Source organism: Macaca mulatta, chromosome 1 (assembly GCF_049350105.2).
Source record: "Macaca mulatta isolate MMU2019108-1 chromosome 1, T2T-MMU8v2.0, whole genome shotgun sequence".
NCBI classification, from domain to species: domain Eukaryota; kingdom Metazoa; phylum Chordata; class Mammalia; order Primates; family Cercopithecidae; genus Macaca; species Macaca mulatta.
The window spans coordinates 115769629-115787447 of NC_133406.1; the positions used below are offsets into that span (position 1 = coordinate 115769629).

The 17819-nt window shown below is 48.1% G+C and overlaps 1 protein-coding gene across 32 annotated transcripts in view; it reads left to right on the forward strand.

Annotated features, from left to right (window-relative positions):
- Nucleotides 1-17819, forward strand: part of PI4KB (phosphatidylinositol 4-kinase beta) — a 36540-nt gene that overhangs the window by 15428 nt on the left and 3293 nt on the right. For 15 of the 32 annotated variants that reach the window (XM_015152057.3, XM_015152031.3, XM_015152043.3 and 12 more), the window contains 6 exons: nt 5667-5894; nt 7016-7243; nt 9735-9844; nt 10716-10820; nt 11075-11198; nt 14227-14492. In XM_015152057.3, coding sequence (XP_015007543.1) covers nt 5667-5894; nt 7016-7243; nt 9735-9844; nt 10716-10820; nt 11075-11198; nt 14227-14492 — 1061 coding nt within the window. Of the gene's footprint in view, nt 1-3188; nt 3234-5666; nt 5895-7015; nt 7244-9734; nt 9845-10715; nt 10821-11074; nt 11199-14226; nt 14493-17819 lie in introns of all 32 variants that reach the window. The other 17 variants (XM_015151995.3, XM_015152039.3, XM_015152022.3 and 14 more) reach the window with 2 other exon arrangements.

The window sequence follows — 17819 nt, forward strand, 5'->3', positions numbered from 1 at the left end:
CATGAATATCACTAGGTTTCTAAGCATTAGAGTCTTCAGCACAGGGGTCTCTCCCAACCCTTTTCCTTCCTTCCGTCTGTCTGTCCGTCTGTCCTTCCTTTTGCCCACCCGTCCATCTGTCTGTCCGCCCTTTTTGTTGCAACAGGGTCTTGCTCTGTTGCCCAGGCTGGTGTGCAATGGCACAGTCATAACTCACTGTAGCCTTTAACTCCTGGGCTCAAACAGTCCTCCCACCTTAACCTCCCAAGTATCTGGGGCTACAGCTGTGTACCACCACATCTGGCTAATTTAAAAAAATTTTTTTGTAAAGATGAGGTCTTGCTGTGTTGCCCAAGCTAGTCTCAAACTCCTGGCTTTAAGTGATCCTCTCGCCTCAGCCTCCCAAGTCACTGGGATTACAGGCATGAGTGACTGGACCCAGCCCCTTTGGCATTTTGAGGATATGTCTGTCAAGGCCTTTGTCCCCTAAATACCAAAGGAACTGGTTTTCCGTTTACTCATCCTTCTTCCCTTTCATGTAACATTCATTCACTCAACATGTAGTTATTGACCTTGTACAGTGTGCAAAGCCATGTGCTAGAGGCTGTGGAGGATGGGGGATAAAATGTTATCCTCCCCTCTAGGAACGTGTAAAGTAATAATGAAAACCTCAGTATCTAGGAAACTGTTTAGTTTGTGACTCTCTTGAAAAAATTGTTTTCTGCCATAAGCAGGAAGTATACAGCTTACTAAAATGAGGCACATAATTTTTTTTTGTTTGTTTGTTTTTTTGTTTTTTGAGATGGAGTCTCGCTCTGTCGCCCAGGCTGGAGTGCAGTGGCGCGATCTCGGCTCACTGCAAGCTCCGCCTCCTGGGTTTACGCCATTCTCCTGCCTCAGCCTCCTGAGTAGCTGGGACTACAGGCGCCCGCCACCGCGCCCGGCTAATTTTTTGTATTTTTAGTAGAGACGGGGTTTCACCGTGGTCTCGATCTCCTGACCTTGTGATCCGCCCGCCTCGGCCTCCCGAAGTGCTGGGATGAGGCACATAATTAACGCCTGAGTAGAGATACTTTAGGAGAATCTCTAGGTAGACCCTAACACTTTGCTTCCAGTCTCTTGCTTTCCTTTTAGGTTCTGAGTTTAATACTATGCTCCCACCAGTGGTAGAGGAGCTCCCAAGGGTGAGGTTGGGCCTCATAGAAGAGGCTCAGGGTCAGCATGTACAGTTCTCTTCCTGCCCATGGTCTCCCTGCAGAGCTGTTCTCTGCTCAGCTCTCACAGTGTTCTCTTTCTTACTATGAGGAATCCTTTACACTGTCTCCCACAGTCAGAAGGCTTTGCGCTGATTTTTCACATTTTCCACCATTGCTCCTCAAAGCCTGCCCCTTCAAAGCCATTTTGTCAGCCTAGTTGGGGAACTCTGCTCAGGCAGTTTGTCCTCCCATTTGTAACCAAATGGCAAATATTTTGGTATAGAATGGGGGAGCTAAGAGGAGAGAGTGATTTAGGTACCACACCCTCCCCCACATAATGACACTGTTAGTAGATTAGCTTTGTCTTTTCAGAACTGCAACCTTTGTACAGAGGAATCTGCCACATGTCACACTGGAAGCCCCAGTAGGCCTTCTAGCTTGATGTAGTGTGATGTCAGCTTCTTGCTTCATCTTTACTCCCTGGAGCTGACTCAGTATGAGTGACTCAAGCCCAGGGAGTAGGAAGAGAGGAGCAGGTCATGATCTACCTCCCTTCCCCCAGGGCTGTTAATGAGTCAGACAGGACCTGTCTGTGAGAATCAGCTGGAGCTTTGCTCAGGGAGCCAATATCCTGCCTGCTGTTCCTTCTTCAACCAGCTCATAGGTAGAAATAGAACCACTAAGTCATAATAGACTCTGACATCCTCACTGCCTTAATTCTCCCACCACCTTCTACCCAAAATGGAAGAGTTGTTGCGTTAGGGGCATGTTTCTAAGTGTGGCTTCTCCCTCAAAGTGCTCCATTCCCCACTTTCTTCAAGGAAGGACCTGAGTATAGGACCTCCAGCTAGAATAGAACTGAAACCATGGAACTGAGTTCAAGTGGATGCTTGAATCTACTCAGCAGATTTCAGAGTAGAAACTCACTGACCATTGCCCTCCTGCCCTGGGAGCTCTTAGGACTTTGTCTTTTAAGTCTAACACCCCAACACCAACGTCCTCCCAACCTAGATTTGTGCACACGTGCTGCCCCGTTCCCTGCCCTGGTAGACCATGTTGGACAGAACCCAGGATGAACCCTGTGCATGAGTGTTTCCTCAGAGCTGCTGAGTGAGAGTTTGACACCATCTCTTTCTCCTGTTTTTCACACAGACATGTATGACACAGGAATGGGGTGATGTTTAGATAAATCCTCTGGGCTGGAACTAGGACAGCTGCTATCCAGCTAGTCAGCTTTCTAGATGGATATAGCTAGGACCTAACTCCCCAACTTATATCAAAAATCGTAATATATTGATTGTCATGTGGATAGCCTGATAGGAAGCCTAAGGAGTTTTGGTAGATAGGAGATTGATTTATCCTTCTCTCCCATCAGCATCCAGCCCAGAGATTTTGGGCTTATTGGTCTAGCATGCTCTTTGTCACACAGGTTCAAGGTTGGGATTCAGCTTCCCAGGGTGATAATGCGGCTAATTAGAGAAGAGGTATACCTGCCACTGAAAGTTTAACTTTTCTTCCTCCCTGAGGTTTCCAAAAAGCTGGAGGAACATGGGGTTTCCAGTATGGGAGCCATGCAGCTTATTAAGTTCAGTCCTGTGGTGGTCCCCATGGAGAAGGATTTGGTTGAGAGCATCTGAGTGGGTAAAAAAAAAAAAAAGCAGGGAAGCTTGGCAGTGCAGTTACTGCCCTAGGGACCCAGTTTTAGAGCTTTGGCCTAGAAGGAAGATCCACTCAGTTGAGAATAGAAGGGAATAAAGTGAAAAGCAGAGGCTGCTTTGTCTCTTCAGTCCTTCTGACCTTAAAGTCTGAGCTGCCCTTCCAGCATCTCCCACAAGTGGTCAAGCATCTGGGCAAGTAGCATTTCTGAGCTGACTTTCTTTTATTAAAGCAGAAAGGTAGAACTTCACTAGAGAAGCAGTTACGATCCAAGTTGGAGCTAAATTCTTTACCTTTGTCTCTCTCCCCTCCCTTCCCACCCCCTCCTTCTCCCTTTGCCCTCTGGCCCTTTCCCAGGAGCTCTCCTCCAGCACCGAGAGTATTGATAATTCATTCAGTTCCGTAAGTGGGGTCAGGCTGGGACTGGGTGGCAGGCTCCCCCAATGGCCGCATTTCCTCTCCGTCCCCAGGTCTTCTGAGCCCCCAGGCCAAGGCTGAAGTTAAAATGCCCCTTTTCTTCCTGGGAGATCAGCTCCTCCCTCCCAGACCTCCCAGATCTCCTCTCCCTGACCTTTGCGGTGGAAATCCTGAGCCCAGGCTGAGATGAGCTCAGCTGATCCTTCTCTCAGAGACAGCTGGAGTATAGTGCTGCTCAGCCCCCAGCTCCTGAGTGTCTGGAGCAAACAGCTGGGAGAGAGGTAGAATTCACTCCTGGATTGGAGCCAAAAACTGCCTAGCAGAAACCCCCAGGATCCTGTTTCTCCCACCCAGAACCCTTTCCCCATGGCTTCTGCCGTGAGATTATCAACTATTTATTAATAATCTTCTAAATGTTAGGCCCTGTGCTGGTGAGCTGACTCCAAAAACAAATAGGACTTGGCTTGAAGGAAAGTTTTGCCTCCCCACAACTGGTTTTCTTTTTTAACTTCAACCACATTTTTTCCAGGTCTGAGTTCTTCCCTTTTTCCAGCTCACTGCCCAGGATGTTCCATAATCCCCTCTCCTTTCTTGTTCCCTCTGGACTAACCCATGACCCTTTGGTCCCACAGGGTCTTGGACCTTGTTGCTGGGCAAAGACGTGAGAGGAAATGCAGGACCTCTGGGAGTTTGGATGATTTTTTTTATATTTTCTATTTGATTTGTCTATCAAATCAGTTTTCTCTGTTCTGTGCTAATCCCCTTTCAGTCATGATTCCTATCTCCTCCCATGTGGCAAAGCCTCTCTCTTGAGGCCTGGGGTCACATTTCCAACATGCTCATGTAACTTAGGGGCCCCTAACCCAAATGCTGATTTGAGAATGGGAAGGAATTCTGCCTTTTCTAATCTGAGATGATTATGAATTGGTTGGGGTAGAGGGTCCTTGGGACAGAGATCAGTTGCCATCTGAGTGGATTCGGATGAAGGAAGAAGTGAGTCTTCAAATTTCCTCTTATTTTCTTTCTCTATTAAACGCCCAAGATATTTTCAGGGACCTTAGAAACCCAATTCCATTGTTTTCCTTTTCTTTTTCTCTTTTCAACAATGTCACCTAAAGCATTCCTGAAGGATTCAGACATCCTCTTTCATTCCCTATGTGGCACTCTGAGCCATCTCCCAAGAGGCAAAGGCCACAATGAGCTTTTCCTTTGAATCCTGGCACTGTTGCACGTGGAGAGGTAGATCTGATACTCCCCAGTTTTCAAAAGAAGCTCTTTTAAAGTGCGAGGGAGCAAGGATAGAAATTCTCAATCCAGAAACTAAGCAAGACACATGGAAAGGAAGAGAAAGGCTTGGTGAGTCAAATGCTGTTTCTACAAGAGGAGGAGAGATTGTTCTTATCCAGCTGAGGGGAGATGGGATAGGGAGTTGGGTGGCTATCTTGATAAAATGCCCCTTACGGTAGAAGGGCTTAGACTGGGAAGAGAGCCCTTCTTCATGTCTAGCTGAGTCCCTCTTTTTCCCCACCTGCACCTTACTTCCCAGACGAACCTTGCCCATTCTGAGTATGACTGAATTGCCCAGCACAAGGAGCCAAACTCACAGCAGGGAATTCATATAGGGAACCTAGTCACTGAGAGGTAGGGGAAGAAGACCCAAAGAGGAGTCACTAAAAGAGACAGGCCTTCAGGGCCATCATCAAGGGCTAAAAGGAGCTGTTGCTTTCTCCATCCACCTACCTCCTTCCATCTGCTTTTTCTTTCTCCTTGATTAATGTAAAGTCTGCTCATCAGCTCATACTCTTTCCATCCCCTGCATGTGCATTGACGCCTTGTAAGAGATTGTGGGACGGACAGGGGGATACCATGGAAATCAACAGAAGTAATTTGAATGACGAGCATCTTCCCTCTTTGAAAGTGGAAATATTGATATGGGGCTCCCTTCTCTAGCCTTGCGGGACTTGGCAGAGCCCCTCGGCAGAGATCTAGCCCAGGGATCCAGATGGAAAGAGGGACAACCCTGTTCTTGAGAAGGGTGAAACAATTCAGGTGTAAGCAGCTCTTCTTTCTGTGCCCCTGGCTAACCTATCCAGATGTTGTCCCCCTGCTCACTCTGAAGCCTTGGTACAGTCCTTAAGGAACCCAAGTTCAAGAGAAGAGGGGTGCATCCTAGTTACCTGGACTCACGGCCTCCCTTACCCTCAAGGATAGCCTGTAGGGAAGGAATGTGCTGGCTATTCTCAATTCAAGCTGTGAAGGGTGGGTGGAAGCGCCTACTAAGACTAAAAAGCAGTTCCTTTCTTGAAGTTCTCCAGATACTGGGGTCTCCGGCCTGCATGGCCAGGAGTGACTGAGTGGGTGGGCCATTGTATTATATGGTTTCTTCACCATCTTTTGTCTTACCCCAAACGCCTGTAGCCTGTTCGACTGGCTCCTGAGAGAGAATTCATCAAGTCCCTGATGGCGATCGGCAAGCGGCTGGCCACACTCCCCACCAAAGAGCAGAAAACACAGAGGCTGATCTCAGAGCTCTCCCTGCTCAACCATAAGCTCCCTGCCCGAGTCTGGCTGCCCACTGCTGGCTTTGACCACCACGTGGTCCGTGTACCCCACACACAGGCTGTTGTCCTCAACTCCAAGGACAAGGTAGATGGGTTCTGGCCCAAACCCCTACCCTGGATGTGACTCTTCACCCATGGTTGTTCAGGGTTTGTGTGTATGACCAGTGATGCCCCCACCAACATCCTAGTCTCCCTTCATAGTTTATGATGCATATGTCGACCATGACTGTCTCAGTGCGATTGTAATTTTGAGAGCCCTCCTGTATCCTTTTTTGGGCTTTGTTTTTCTGGACCAAAGAAACCTAATCTTTTTAGCTTCCTTCTTGCTGTATCTTAGGAGAATTGCTCTTTACCACACCTTATAGTCATTTTGGTAGCTCTTCTCCAGCCCTTCTATAACTCTTGAGCTTTCCAGATACAGCAACCATAAGCATAGAGAAATATTTTGTTTCTAAGACCTTTTCTGAGCAGAGTGAGCAGACAGAAGGAGAGAAGGATGCCCAACTCACACTGGAGAGAATTAGCTGAATGTGTATGCTGACTGGAATATTCATGGTTCAGATTCTTCTTTTTTGTTTGAGACGGAGTCTTACTCTGTCACTGAGGCTGGAGTGCAATGGCACAATCTTGGCTTACTGCAACCTCTGTCGCCTAGGTTCAAGTGATTCTCCTGCCTCAGCCTCCTGAGTAGCTGGGATTACAGGCACCTGCCACCGCGCCTGGCTACTTTTTGTAGTTTTAGTAGAGACGGGGTTTCACCATCTTGGCGAGGCTGGTCTTGAACTCCTGACCTCATGATCCACCCTCCTCGTCTTCCCAAAGTGCTGGGATTACGGGCATGAGCCACCGCGCCTGGCCCATATTTTTCTTTCAAAGGAAATACTGAAGTTTGGGATGCTCCTTGGGACAGTACCCAGCTTTGTCCCAGTCTTTTTGTCCACTGTAGCTCCCTGGGCCCTGTCTTCAGGACAAACCCACAGAGGCATCTAGGCCTCCCTTACAGGCTGTAATTGATAGTCTAGAGTGGTTTGGCCCAAATGCATCATCTGTACATTTTGGAGCTCAGTTGTTCATAGTTTCAGGGGACTACTGAATGAAGGCTGGAGCTAGGAGAAAGGACAGCAGGAAGAACCTTGCTAACGGAGTTGAGACTTGGGGGTGAATGGTGGAAGTAAGTTGCAAATACTGTTCTCACTCTTTCCCCAGGCTCCCTACCTGATTTATGTGGAAGTCCTTGAATGTGAAAACTTTGACACCACCAGTGTCCCTGCCCGAATCCCTGAGAACCGAATTCGGAGTACGAGGTCCGTAGAGAACTTGCCCGAATGTGGTATCACCCATGAGCAGCGAGCTGGCAGCTTCAGCACTGTGCCTAACTATGACAACGATGATGAGGCCTGGTCGGTGGATGACATAGGCGAGCTGCAGGTGGAGGTGAGGAAGCTTCAAGGAGGTAATGCGGGGGCACAGGAGCTTTCTCCAGGAGCTGTCACTATATTGGAAACAAGGCAGCATATCCCAAGGCGGGGTAAGGCAAGTACCCAAATGAGTGGTGCAGGTAGTGAGAGGTAAGAGGGAGAAAGCTCTGAACAACTCTAGTCTGGAATAGATTCAGGTGGAGCTTGTTTTCCTGGTGAAAGAATTCAGATTTAAATGTAAAGAGGAACTTCTAGGCCAAGGGGAGTGAGAGAAATTTAATGAAAATATTTATTGAACACCTGTATAAAATTGTCATAGAATAACAGAGGATGAGAAATCATACATTAATTCATTCAAGAAATATTTATTGAGGGCTTGCTATGTGCCGGACCTGAGTGCTGTGTGCTAGTGAACAATACTTGGCCCCTGCCTACAAGGGGTTTATGACCTAACTGGAAAGAGAACAAGGCCAGTAAGCAAGTAGTTGTGTGGTGAGAGCCAGGTCATGGTGGAAAGGATAGGACATTATAGGAGCACCAGACTTAGGGCAGGCATCACAAGAGATTTCCTGGAGGAAGTAATCTCTCAGCTAAGGCTGGAAGCATGGGTAGGAATTAGCTGGACAAAGACTGCTGGACAGAGGGAACACTGCATGCAAAGGCCAGAAGACAAGAGGGAGCTTGGGCCATTATAGGAACTGAAAGAAATTTTGTCTGGCTGTGATGTGCAGGTGTGGGGTAAGAAGTGGTGAAGAATAAGACTGGACACGTGGGCATGGACCAGGCTACAGGAAGGACCCTATAAGCTGGGGAAAGAAACTTGGACTTTATTCTGGGGCATGAAGAGCCAGAGCAGAATTTTATGTAGAGCTATTAACACAGCTGGCCAGGCGCGGTGGCTCACACCTGTAATCACAACACTTTGGGAGGCCGAGGTGGGTGGATCGCTTGAGGTCAGGATTTCAAGACCAGCCTGGCCAACAAAGTGAAACTCCATCTCTACTAAAAATAGAAAAATTATGCTGGGTATAGTGGCGCACGCCTGTAATCCCAGCACTTTGGGAGGATGAGACGAGTGGATCACCTGAGGTCAGGAGTTCGAGACCAGTGTGGCCAACATGGTAAAACCCCGTCTCCACTAAAAATACAAAAATTAGCCAGGCGTGGTGGCATGTGCCTGTAATCCCAGCTAATCGGGAGGCTGAGGCAGTAGAATTGCTTGAACCCAGAAGGCAGAGGTTGCAGTGAACCAAGATCACGCCACTGCACTTCAGCCTGGGTGACAAGCAAAACTCCATCTCAAAAGAAAAAAAAAAAAGGCCGGGTGTGGTGGAGCATACCTGTAATCCCAGCTACTTGGGAGGCTGAAGCACAAGAATCACTTGAATCTGGGAAGCGGAGGCTGCAGGGAGCCGAGATCACAGCATTGCCTTCCAAACTGGCCGACAGAGTGAGACCCTGTCTTAAAACAAAACAAACCAAAAACACAGCCAGGGTCAGGTGTGGTGGCTCACACCTGTGATTCCAGCACTTTGGGAGGCTAAGGTGGGTGGATCACCTGAGGTCAGGAGTTCAAGACCATCCTGGCTAACATGGTGAAACCCCGTCTCTACTAAAAAAAAAAAACAAAAAACAAAAAACTAGCCGGGCGAGGTGACAGGCACCTATAGTCCCAGCTACTCGGGAGGCTGAGGCAGGAGAATGGCGTGAACCCGGGAGGCGGAGCTTGCAGTGAGCTGAGATCTGGCCACTGTACTCCAGCCTGGGCGACAGAGCGAGACTCTGTCTCAAAAAAAACAAACAAAAAAAAACACACAGCCAGGTTTCACTCTGCCAAAAGACAGAATCTCTGTCTTTGAGTTTACAGTCCAATTGGAGACATTAGACATTTAAGAAAAAAAAAATTTAGATATACAACAAAGCAGTGTGTACTAGGTGACAAATAGAATTGAGAAGAAATGCTCTGGTATAAAGGAGAGAAGAGACTTGACGTGGGCCTTGGGGTCTGGTAGAATATTCTGTAGTTAGAGAGAGATGAGAAGATAAGATTGAATGACTTAGATTGAAGAAACTGTCAGAAGCTAGTCTGTAGAGGGTCTGCTTTGGACCCTAGGGGAGAACATATCCCTAGCCTTGGGGGGTTCTCAGTGAGGCTGAAATTTTGAGCTCCTGTGATGGTCCTGGCAGTGGTTTGCAAACTTCAGTGCATTGGAAGTCTTCTGGAGAACTTGTTAAAAATTCAGACTTTCAGATCCCATTCCCAGTAATTCTAATTCAGATTGATGGTGGGGCCTGGGAGTCTGCATTCCGGGTAATTCTGATGCAGGTAGTTCACATGTTGAGAAATGCTGCTCTGGGCAGCCTGGGGTCCAAGTAATCAACATGGTGTGTAAGCAGAGTTTGAAAGGGAGGGATGAGCATGCTGCATCGATAGCAAGCAAGCAGGAGGGGAAAGACAGGAGACCTATACTTAGCACTTCTGACCAGCACTCCCCTGCTATCTCCAGCTCCCCGAAGTGCACACCAACAGCTGTGACAACATCTCCCAGTTCTCTGTGGACAGCATCACTAGCCAGGAGAGCAAGGAGCCTGTGTTCATTGCAGCAGGGGACATCCGGTATGGCCAGATCATATTGCCTCTATTAAAAATACAAAAAAATTAGCCGGGCGTGGTGGCGGACGCCTGTAGTCCCAGCTACTCGAGAGGCTGAGGCAGGAGAATGACATGAACCCAGGAGGCGGAGCTGGCAGTGAGCCGTGATGGCACCACTGCACTCCAGCCCGGGCAACAGAGCGAGACTCCATCTCAAAAAAAAAAGCACCCCAGGAAGGAGTTCGAGCAGTGTGTCTCAAAGTGTGGTCTCAAAGCGACTGTTTGTCAGAATCCAGAGGGAGGAAGGAGGCCTTGTTGAAAATGCAGATTCTAGGCCAGGTGCGGTGGCTCACACCTGTAATATCAGCACTTTGGGAGGCCGCAGTGGGTGGATCACAAGGTCAGGAGATCGAGACTCCTGGCTAACACAGTGCAACCCCATCTCTACTAAAAAAATACACACAAAAAATTAGCTGGGTGTGGTGGTGGGCGCCTGTAGTCCCAGCTACTCGGGAGGCTAAGGCAGGAGAATGATGTGAACCTGGGAGGTGGAGCTTGCAGTGAGCCGAGATCATGCCACTGCACTCCAGCCTGGGAGACAGAGCAAAACTCTGTCCAAAAAAAAAAAAAAATGCAGATTCTAGAGACACCCATTCTGAATCAGTCTTGATAGAGGAATATGGAGTGCCTGGTAATCTTAATTTTAACATGACTACAATCACTAAGTTAGCAAAAAGGTGTCACTGGTTATGTTTTCTTCCATGAGTCCCGTTCAGCCTGGGTTCCTATCTTAGTGTGCCCAGAATCCAGGAGACAGTGCAGGAAATGTCAGTATAGATGGCATGGGGCTTGTGGGTAGCTCCTCCAAGCAAATGATGTATTTTCTTCCTCACAGCCGGCGCCTTTCGGAACAGCTGGCTCATACCCCGACAGCCTTCAAACGAGACCCAGAAGATCCTTCTGCAGTTGCTCTCAAAGAGCCCTGGCAGGAGAAAGTACGGTGAGTTGGGTGTGGGTCTCTGAACACCTCTTAAAGCTCAGAGGCAGTTGCAGGGGCTCACTGTGCCAACTTTATTGTCCATCAGCCTCCAAAAAAATCTGTCAGACTCGCAGCCTCCAAAAAAATCTGTCAGACTCGCAGGCTGTCTGGGTCCTTGCCCTATGGGGCATTTGCTTGGAATTTTTTGTGGAAGCTATGTCTCTTGTCCTCACCGTGGCATCAACCTTTGACACCCTTTACTTCTCTCCTCACAGGAGGATCAGAGAGGGCTCCCCCTATGGCCATCTCCCCAGTTGGCGGCTCCTGTCAGTCATTGTCAAGTGTGGGGATGACCTTCGGCAAGAGCTTCTGGCCTTTCAGGTGTTGAAGCAACTGCAGGTAAGAGAAGAGAAGGAGAGGCCAGGCACAGTGGCTGTAATCCCAGCACTTTGGGAGGCCGAGGCAGTTGGATCACGAGGTCAGGAGCTCAAGATCAGCCTGGCCAAGATGGTGAAACCCTGTCTCTACTAAAAATACAAAAATTAGCTGGGCACAGTGACGGGCGCCTGTAATCCCAGCTACTCAGGAGGCTGAGGCAGGAGAATTGCTTGAACCCAGGAGGCGGAGGTTGCAGTGAGCCAAGATCGCGCCACTGCAATCTAGCCTGGGCGACAGAGCAAGACTCTGTCAAAAAAAAAAAAAAAAAGAGAGAGGAGGGGAACTCAGCACAACTCCAGCCAACCTGAGGTAACTACACAGATTATTCTCACCTTCCTGCCCAGGTCTAAAACAAAAGCAGAGTAAAGAAAAGCGGCCGGGCGCGGTGGCTCAAGCCTGTAATCCCAGCACTTTGGGAGGCCGAGGCGGGCGGATCACAAGGTCAGGAGATCGAGACCACAGTGAAACCCCGTCTCTACTAAAAATACAAAAAATTAGCTGGGCGCGGTGGCGGGCGCCTGTAGTCCCAGCTACTCAGGAGGCTGAGGCAGGAGAATGGCGGGAACCCGGGAGGCGGAGCTTGCAGTGAGCCGAGATCGCGCCACTGCACTCCAGCCTGGACAACAGCGTGAGACTCCGTCTCAAAAAAAAAAAAGAAAAGCTAGGCAACTTTCCCTTGGGAAGAATAGCCATAGGAACAACTCCACAGCGGCCTCTTTTGGCCCTTTTGTGACTTGCACCTGCCCTGTTCCAAGTCAGAACTTTAGAGTGCTAGGTTTGCCTTTTAGATCAAAACTTCCAAAATGGGCTGGCACCCTGGCATGGGCCTGTAGTCTCAGCTAGTCAGGAGGCTGAGGCAGGAGGATGTCTTGAGCCCAGGAGTTCTGGGCTATAGTCCGCTATGCCAATTGGGTGTCCATGCTAAGTTCGTCATCAATATGGTGACCTCCTGGGAACAGGGGACCACCAGGTTGCCTAAGGGAGGGGTGAACTGGCCCAGGTCAGAAATGGAGCAGGTCAGGACTCCTGTGCTGATCAGTAAAAGGATCGAGACTGAATAGCCACTGCACTCCAGCCTGATCAACATAGTAAGACCCTGTCTCTAAGAAAAATATGCATTTGAAGAAATCAGCATTTCTTTTCTTTTTGAGATGGAGTTTTGCTCTTGTTGTCTAGGCTGGAGTGCAGTGGCGCGATCTCGGCTCACCGCAACCTCTGCCTCCCAGGTTCAAGCGATTCTTCTGCCTCAGCCTTCCCCAAGTAGCTGGGATTATAGGCATGCACCACCACACCCGGCTAATTTTGTATTTTTTAGTAGACATAGGGTTTCTCCATGTGAGCCAGGCTGGTCTCGAACTCCCAACCTCAGGTGATCCGCCCACTTCAGCCTCCCAAAGTGCTGGGATTACAGGTGTGAGCCACCACGCCTGGCTGAAGAAATCAGCATCTCTAACTGAAGTGAGCCAAAACCAAAATTTTGCTAAGGCAAAGTTTAGTGACCCACCTTCTCCTAGTGTTAAGTGTGTGCTAAGGTACATGGAAGACCAATTTATTTATACAAGACACTGAGATTTTTTCAAGAAATAGCTGTCAAATCTCAAGCTGAAGATCTAAATGTGAACAGTTTACTAATGCACTACTGAAGTTTAAATCTGTGGTACAATCATTGTAAACATGGGGTTCATTTCTCTAAATTGATTTCTAAACTGAAATTACTGGAAGACTTCCTTTCCCGTTTTTGCCAAATTCAATTTCTGGTTTTTGGCATATATCCATTATTCAAACTTAATGCCTCTAATTTTAATGCCAACACAATTGGTTGTAATCAAATTTTTTTTTTTTTTTTTTTGAGACAGAGTCTCGCTCTGTCGCCCAGGCTGGAGTGCAGTGGTGTGATCTCGGTTCACTGCAAGCTCCACCTCCTGGCTTCACGCCATTCTCCTGCCTCAGCCTCCCGAGTAGCTGGGACTACAGGCGCCCACCACCACGCCCAGCTAATTTTTTGTATTTTTAGTAGAGACGGGGTTTCACTGTGTTAGCCAGGATGGTCTTGATCTCCTGACCTTGTGATCCACCTGCCTCGGCCTCCCAAAGTGCTGGGATTACAGGCGTGAGCCACTGTGCCCAGCCCAAATTTTTAAATAATAATAATTTGGTCCTCCCCCTTTAAAAAACAAACAACATAAAAACTTCCCAAATGGTCTGTAGCAGGTAGGTTATAGTGTGCTGAAATATTGATCTTCTGATCCCCCTGGGTTAGTTACCTGCAAGCCACTTAATTTGTTTAATACTGTTCTTTATACCATATAAATGTTTTCATTTTCCAGAGAAGTCTTCTCTGGACCTAAATCCTTTCTTTTTTTTTCTTTTTCTTTTTTGTCTTTTTGGAGAGAGTCTCGCTTTGTCGCCCAGGCTGGAGTGTAGTGGTGCAGTCTTGGCTCACTGCAACCTCCACCTCCTGGGTTCAAGTGATTCTCCTGAGTAGCTGGGATTACAGGCATGCACCACCACGCCTGGCTAATTTCTGTATTTTTAGTAGAGATAAGGTTTCATTCTCTACTGAGGTTAGCCAGGCTGGTCTTGAACTCCAGACCTCAGGTGATCCACCCTCCTTGGTCTCCCAGAGTGCTGGGATTACAAGCATAAGCCATTGCACCTGGCCTCTTTTTTCTTATTATTTGAACTTACAGCTCCCATTCTCCCTGCTTGAGAGGGGATAGTGAAGTTCCCTGTTCTCCCTGCCTCTCTTGGACTTTCTACTTATGTGATACCTTTTCCCACATACCTAAGTGTAGTTTCCTGACTTTGTCAGGCCCTAGACTTCTTTTCAAAACTCCCTGGTTCTCACTGGGTTAAGTGAGTCTTACTCACTTGATGGCTTAGAATCCAGTGCCAGCAAGGAAAGAGGTTAGAGAAAGGGAGGAGTTTTAGCCTCCTTCTCTAGTTTGGAGAAAGGTAAGAGTCCTGTATCCTTCATGTCTCCTCACAGTCCATTTGGGAACAGGAGCGAGTGCCCCTTTGGATCAAGCCATACAAGATTCTTGTGATTTCGGCTGATAGTGGCATGATTGAACCAGTGGTCAACGCTGTGTCCATCCATCAGGTGAAGAAACAGTCACAGCTCTCCTTGCTCGATTACTTTCTACAGGAGCATGGCAGTTACACCACTGAGGCATTCCTCAGTGCCCAGAGAAATTTTGTGCAAAGTTGTGCTGGGTACTGCTTGGTCTGCTACCTGCTGCAAGTCAAGGACAGGTAGGTGACTTCTGCTGCTCATCCTAACATTTCTCCAGGGTTCTCTCCATCCCTTCGTGTGTAGTTCTCAATTACTTATTACTGCCCTCCATGGCAAAGATGTGAAAAATGAAACAATATTTTTAAGCAGAGACAGATGTGTTCACATGACATTAAGTCAGGAGGCAGACTAATAAGAACTAGGATAACAGGGCAAAGAAATGAAGGATTTATGGGAGGACTAAGGGTTTGAGTGAGCAGGGTCTTCAAGAACACGGGAGAATGATGACAGAGGAAGCTGCAGAGAAGGTACATCCCAGCTAGAAGAAATAATTGAATTGTGATTAAAGCACAGACTGCACTGCATGGCAGTGGAATAGGAGGTGGTACCATCAGGCAGGTAAATTGAGGCCAGTTGAAGGGCCTTCATTGTGAAGCTTAGGTGTTTTATTTTGCAGGCAGAGGAATGACATGATTCAGTCTGTGTTGAGTAAATGCCCTGTGGCACGGTGGGTGAAGGCGGATGTAATTGGGTGTTTAGCAACAAAGTGAGCGATAATAGGGCCTGGCACTAAGGGTAGTGGTTCGTGACTGAGAGCAAAAAGGAGAAACATGATGGAGATCAAGTGGAAACTCTCAGCCATGAACTCTCCTCACTTCTTATTCCAGCATATGATTTCCACAGCTTTTAAGTATCTGTTGTTTTGCCCAGAGCTGTCATTTTTTTTTCAATATCACATGACCTTGATGAAACCTAACTACACATGTAGGTGAGGCAGATAATGTACAAAGATAATTACACCATCTAGGCCCTGCCTTCTAAGAGTTTCTCCCAACAGTGATCCAGGGTCTCTGCCCTGAATGCCCCTATAAGTTCCGTCTCTGCCTCGGCATAGGGCAGCTGTCCTGGGAAGGCGGAAATGCAGTGGCCGGTGCTGCTGGGGTTTCCAGTAACATGGTGGCCCATTAAGATCTAGCTAACAATGGCTAGGTGTGGTGGCTCATGCCTATAATCCCAGCACTTTAGGAGGCTGAGGTGGGCGGATCACGTGAGGTCAGGAGTTCAAGACCAGCCTGGCCAACATGGTGAAACCCCATCTCTACTAAAAATACAAAAAAAAAAATCAGCTGGGCATGGTGGCAGGCGCCTGTAATCCCGGCTACTTGGGAGGCTGAGGCAGGAAAATCGCTTGAACCCGGGAGGCAGAGGTTGCAACGAGCCAAGGTGGCGCCATTGTACTCCAGGCTAGGCGACAAGGGTGAAACTCAAACTCAAAAAAAAAAGAAATGTATATATATAAATAAACTGGGCTTGGTGATACACACCTGTAATCCCAGCTACTTGGGAGGTGAGGCAGGAGAATTGCTTGAACCCAGGAGGCAGAGATTGCAGTGAACCAAGATCATGCCACACTACTTCAGTCCGGGCAACAGGGCGAGTCTCAAAAAAAAAAGAAGATCTAGCTAACAAGGCCGAGGCAGGAGGATCGCTTGAGCCCAGGAATTCAAGACCAGCCTAGGCAACCTAATGAGATCCTGTCTTTACAAAAAAATAAACAAAAATTAGCCGAGCATGGTGGGATACAGCTGTGGTCCCAGCTGCTTCAGAGGCTGAGGTGGGAGGATCACTTGAGCAGGAGGTTAAGGGCAACAGAGCGAGACCCTGTCTAAAAATACCAAAATAACTAGCTAGCTAACAGAGCAGCTTATTAGAAATCTAGCATCTAGTCTGGACGCAATGGCTCACATCTGTAATCCCAACACTTTGGGAGCCTGAGGCAGGTGAATCACTTGAGGTCAGTAGTTCAAGACCAGCCTGACCAACATGGCAAAACCCCATCTCTACTAAAAATACCAAATACTCGCCAGGCATGGTGGCGCATGCCTGTAATCCCAGCCACTCGGGAGGCTGAAGCAGGACAATTGCTGGAACCCAGGAGGTGGAGGTTGCAGTGAGACAAGATTGCGCCACTGCACAACAGCCTGGGTGACACTGAGACTCTATCTCAAAAAATAAAAATAAAAATTAGTCTTAGGCTGGGCGCAGTGGCTCACGCCTGTAATCCCAGCACTTTGGGAGGCTGAGGTGGGCGAATCAACTGAGGTCAGGAGGTCAGCATGACCAAGACCATGAAACCCCATCTCTACTAAAAATAAAAAATTAGCCGGGTGTGGTGGCAGGCGCCTGTATTCCCAGCTACTCGGGAGGCTGAGGCAGGAGAATCACTTGAATCCAGGAGGTGGAGGTTGCAGTGAGCCAAGATCGCACCACTGCACTCCAGCCTGGGCGACAGAGTGAGACTCTGTCTCAAAAAAAAAGGAAATCTAGCATCTATTAAGTTCTACCATGGCCTGACATTCGTATATTTAAACCAGATGAAAACCCTGTCAGACACGTGTTTCCTCATGAGGGAAACAGTCAGGTAGCTATTAGACCCTGTGCTCATTCCACCCTCCCAGCCCTACAAATGGACCCAGGCTCTGCATTTGAGAACTATAGGAGAATGTAAGTTTTTTGGTTTTTTTTTTTGTTTTTTTTGGTGAGACGGAGTCTTTCTCTGTTGTCCAGGCTGGAGTGCAGTGGTGTGATCTCGGCTCACTGCAACCTCAGCCTTCCAGGGTTCAGGTGATTCTCCCACCTCAGCCTCCTGATTAGCTGGGATTACAGGCATGCGCCACCACGCCCAGCTAATTTTTGTATTTTTAGTAGAGACGGGGTTTCAGGGTTTCAACATGTTGGCCAGGCTGGTCTCAAACTCCTGAGCTCAGGTGATCCACCTGCCTCAGCCTCCAAAGTGCTGGGATTACAGGCATGAGCCACTGTGCCCAGCTGAGAATGTAATTATAAGGAATTTGATTGCAAGCTTCAGACTATCTCGAAGTGTCAGGATTTTGAACTCAGGGCCCAGGGAGCCCAGAGCTCAGCCCTGGGATTGAGTAAATGGGTGGCAGGGAAGCTGGCACTAGTCAGGCCCCAGGGCTTTCCTTTAGGAAACTAGTATGTTTGGAAGATGAGAGTCCATCCTCTAAAAAAGGAGGAATAGAGGAGGGCAGGTAGCTGATAAGCCGTTCATAGTACCTCAAAAAAGAATATAGTCAAGCCATGAATGGAATCAACCACTGGAAAGAAGTGGCAACAATGAAAGACGCCCCATACTGGAGTCGGGCTTTAGGATCTCTTTAACTACTTCAGAAGTAGTCCTAAGCAGCTTTCCAGCTGGAGCTAACTCTGGTAGTGAAAGAGAGGGTTTGGGACCTTGGGCAAGTAAATCACTTCCTCTCTCAGGGCCTCTGTTTCTTCACCTGTAAAATGTGAGGTTGAATCATGACAACTCCTAGAACCATTCT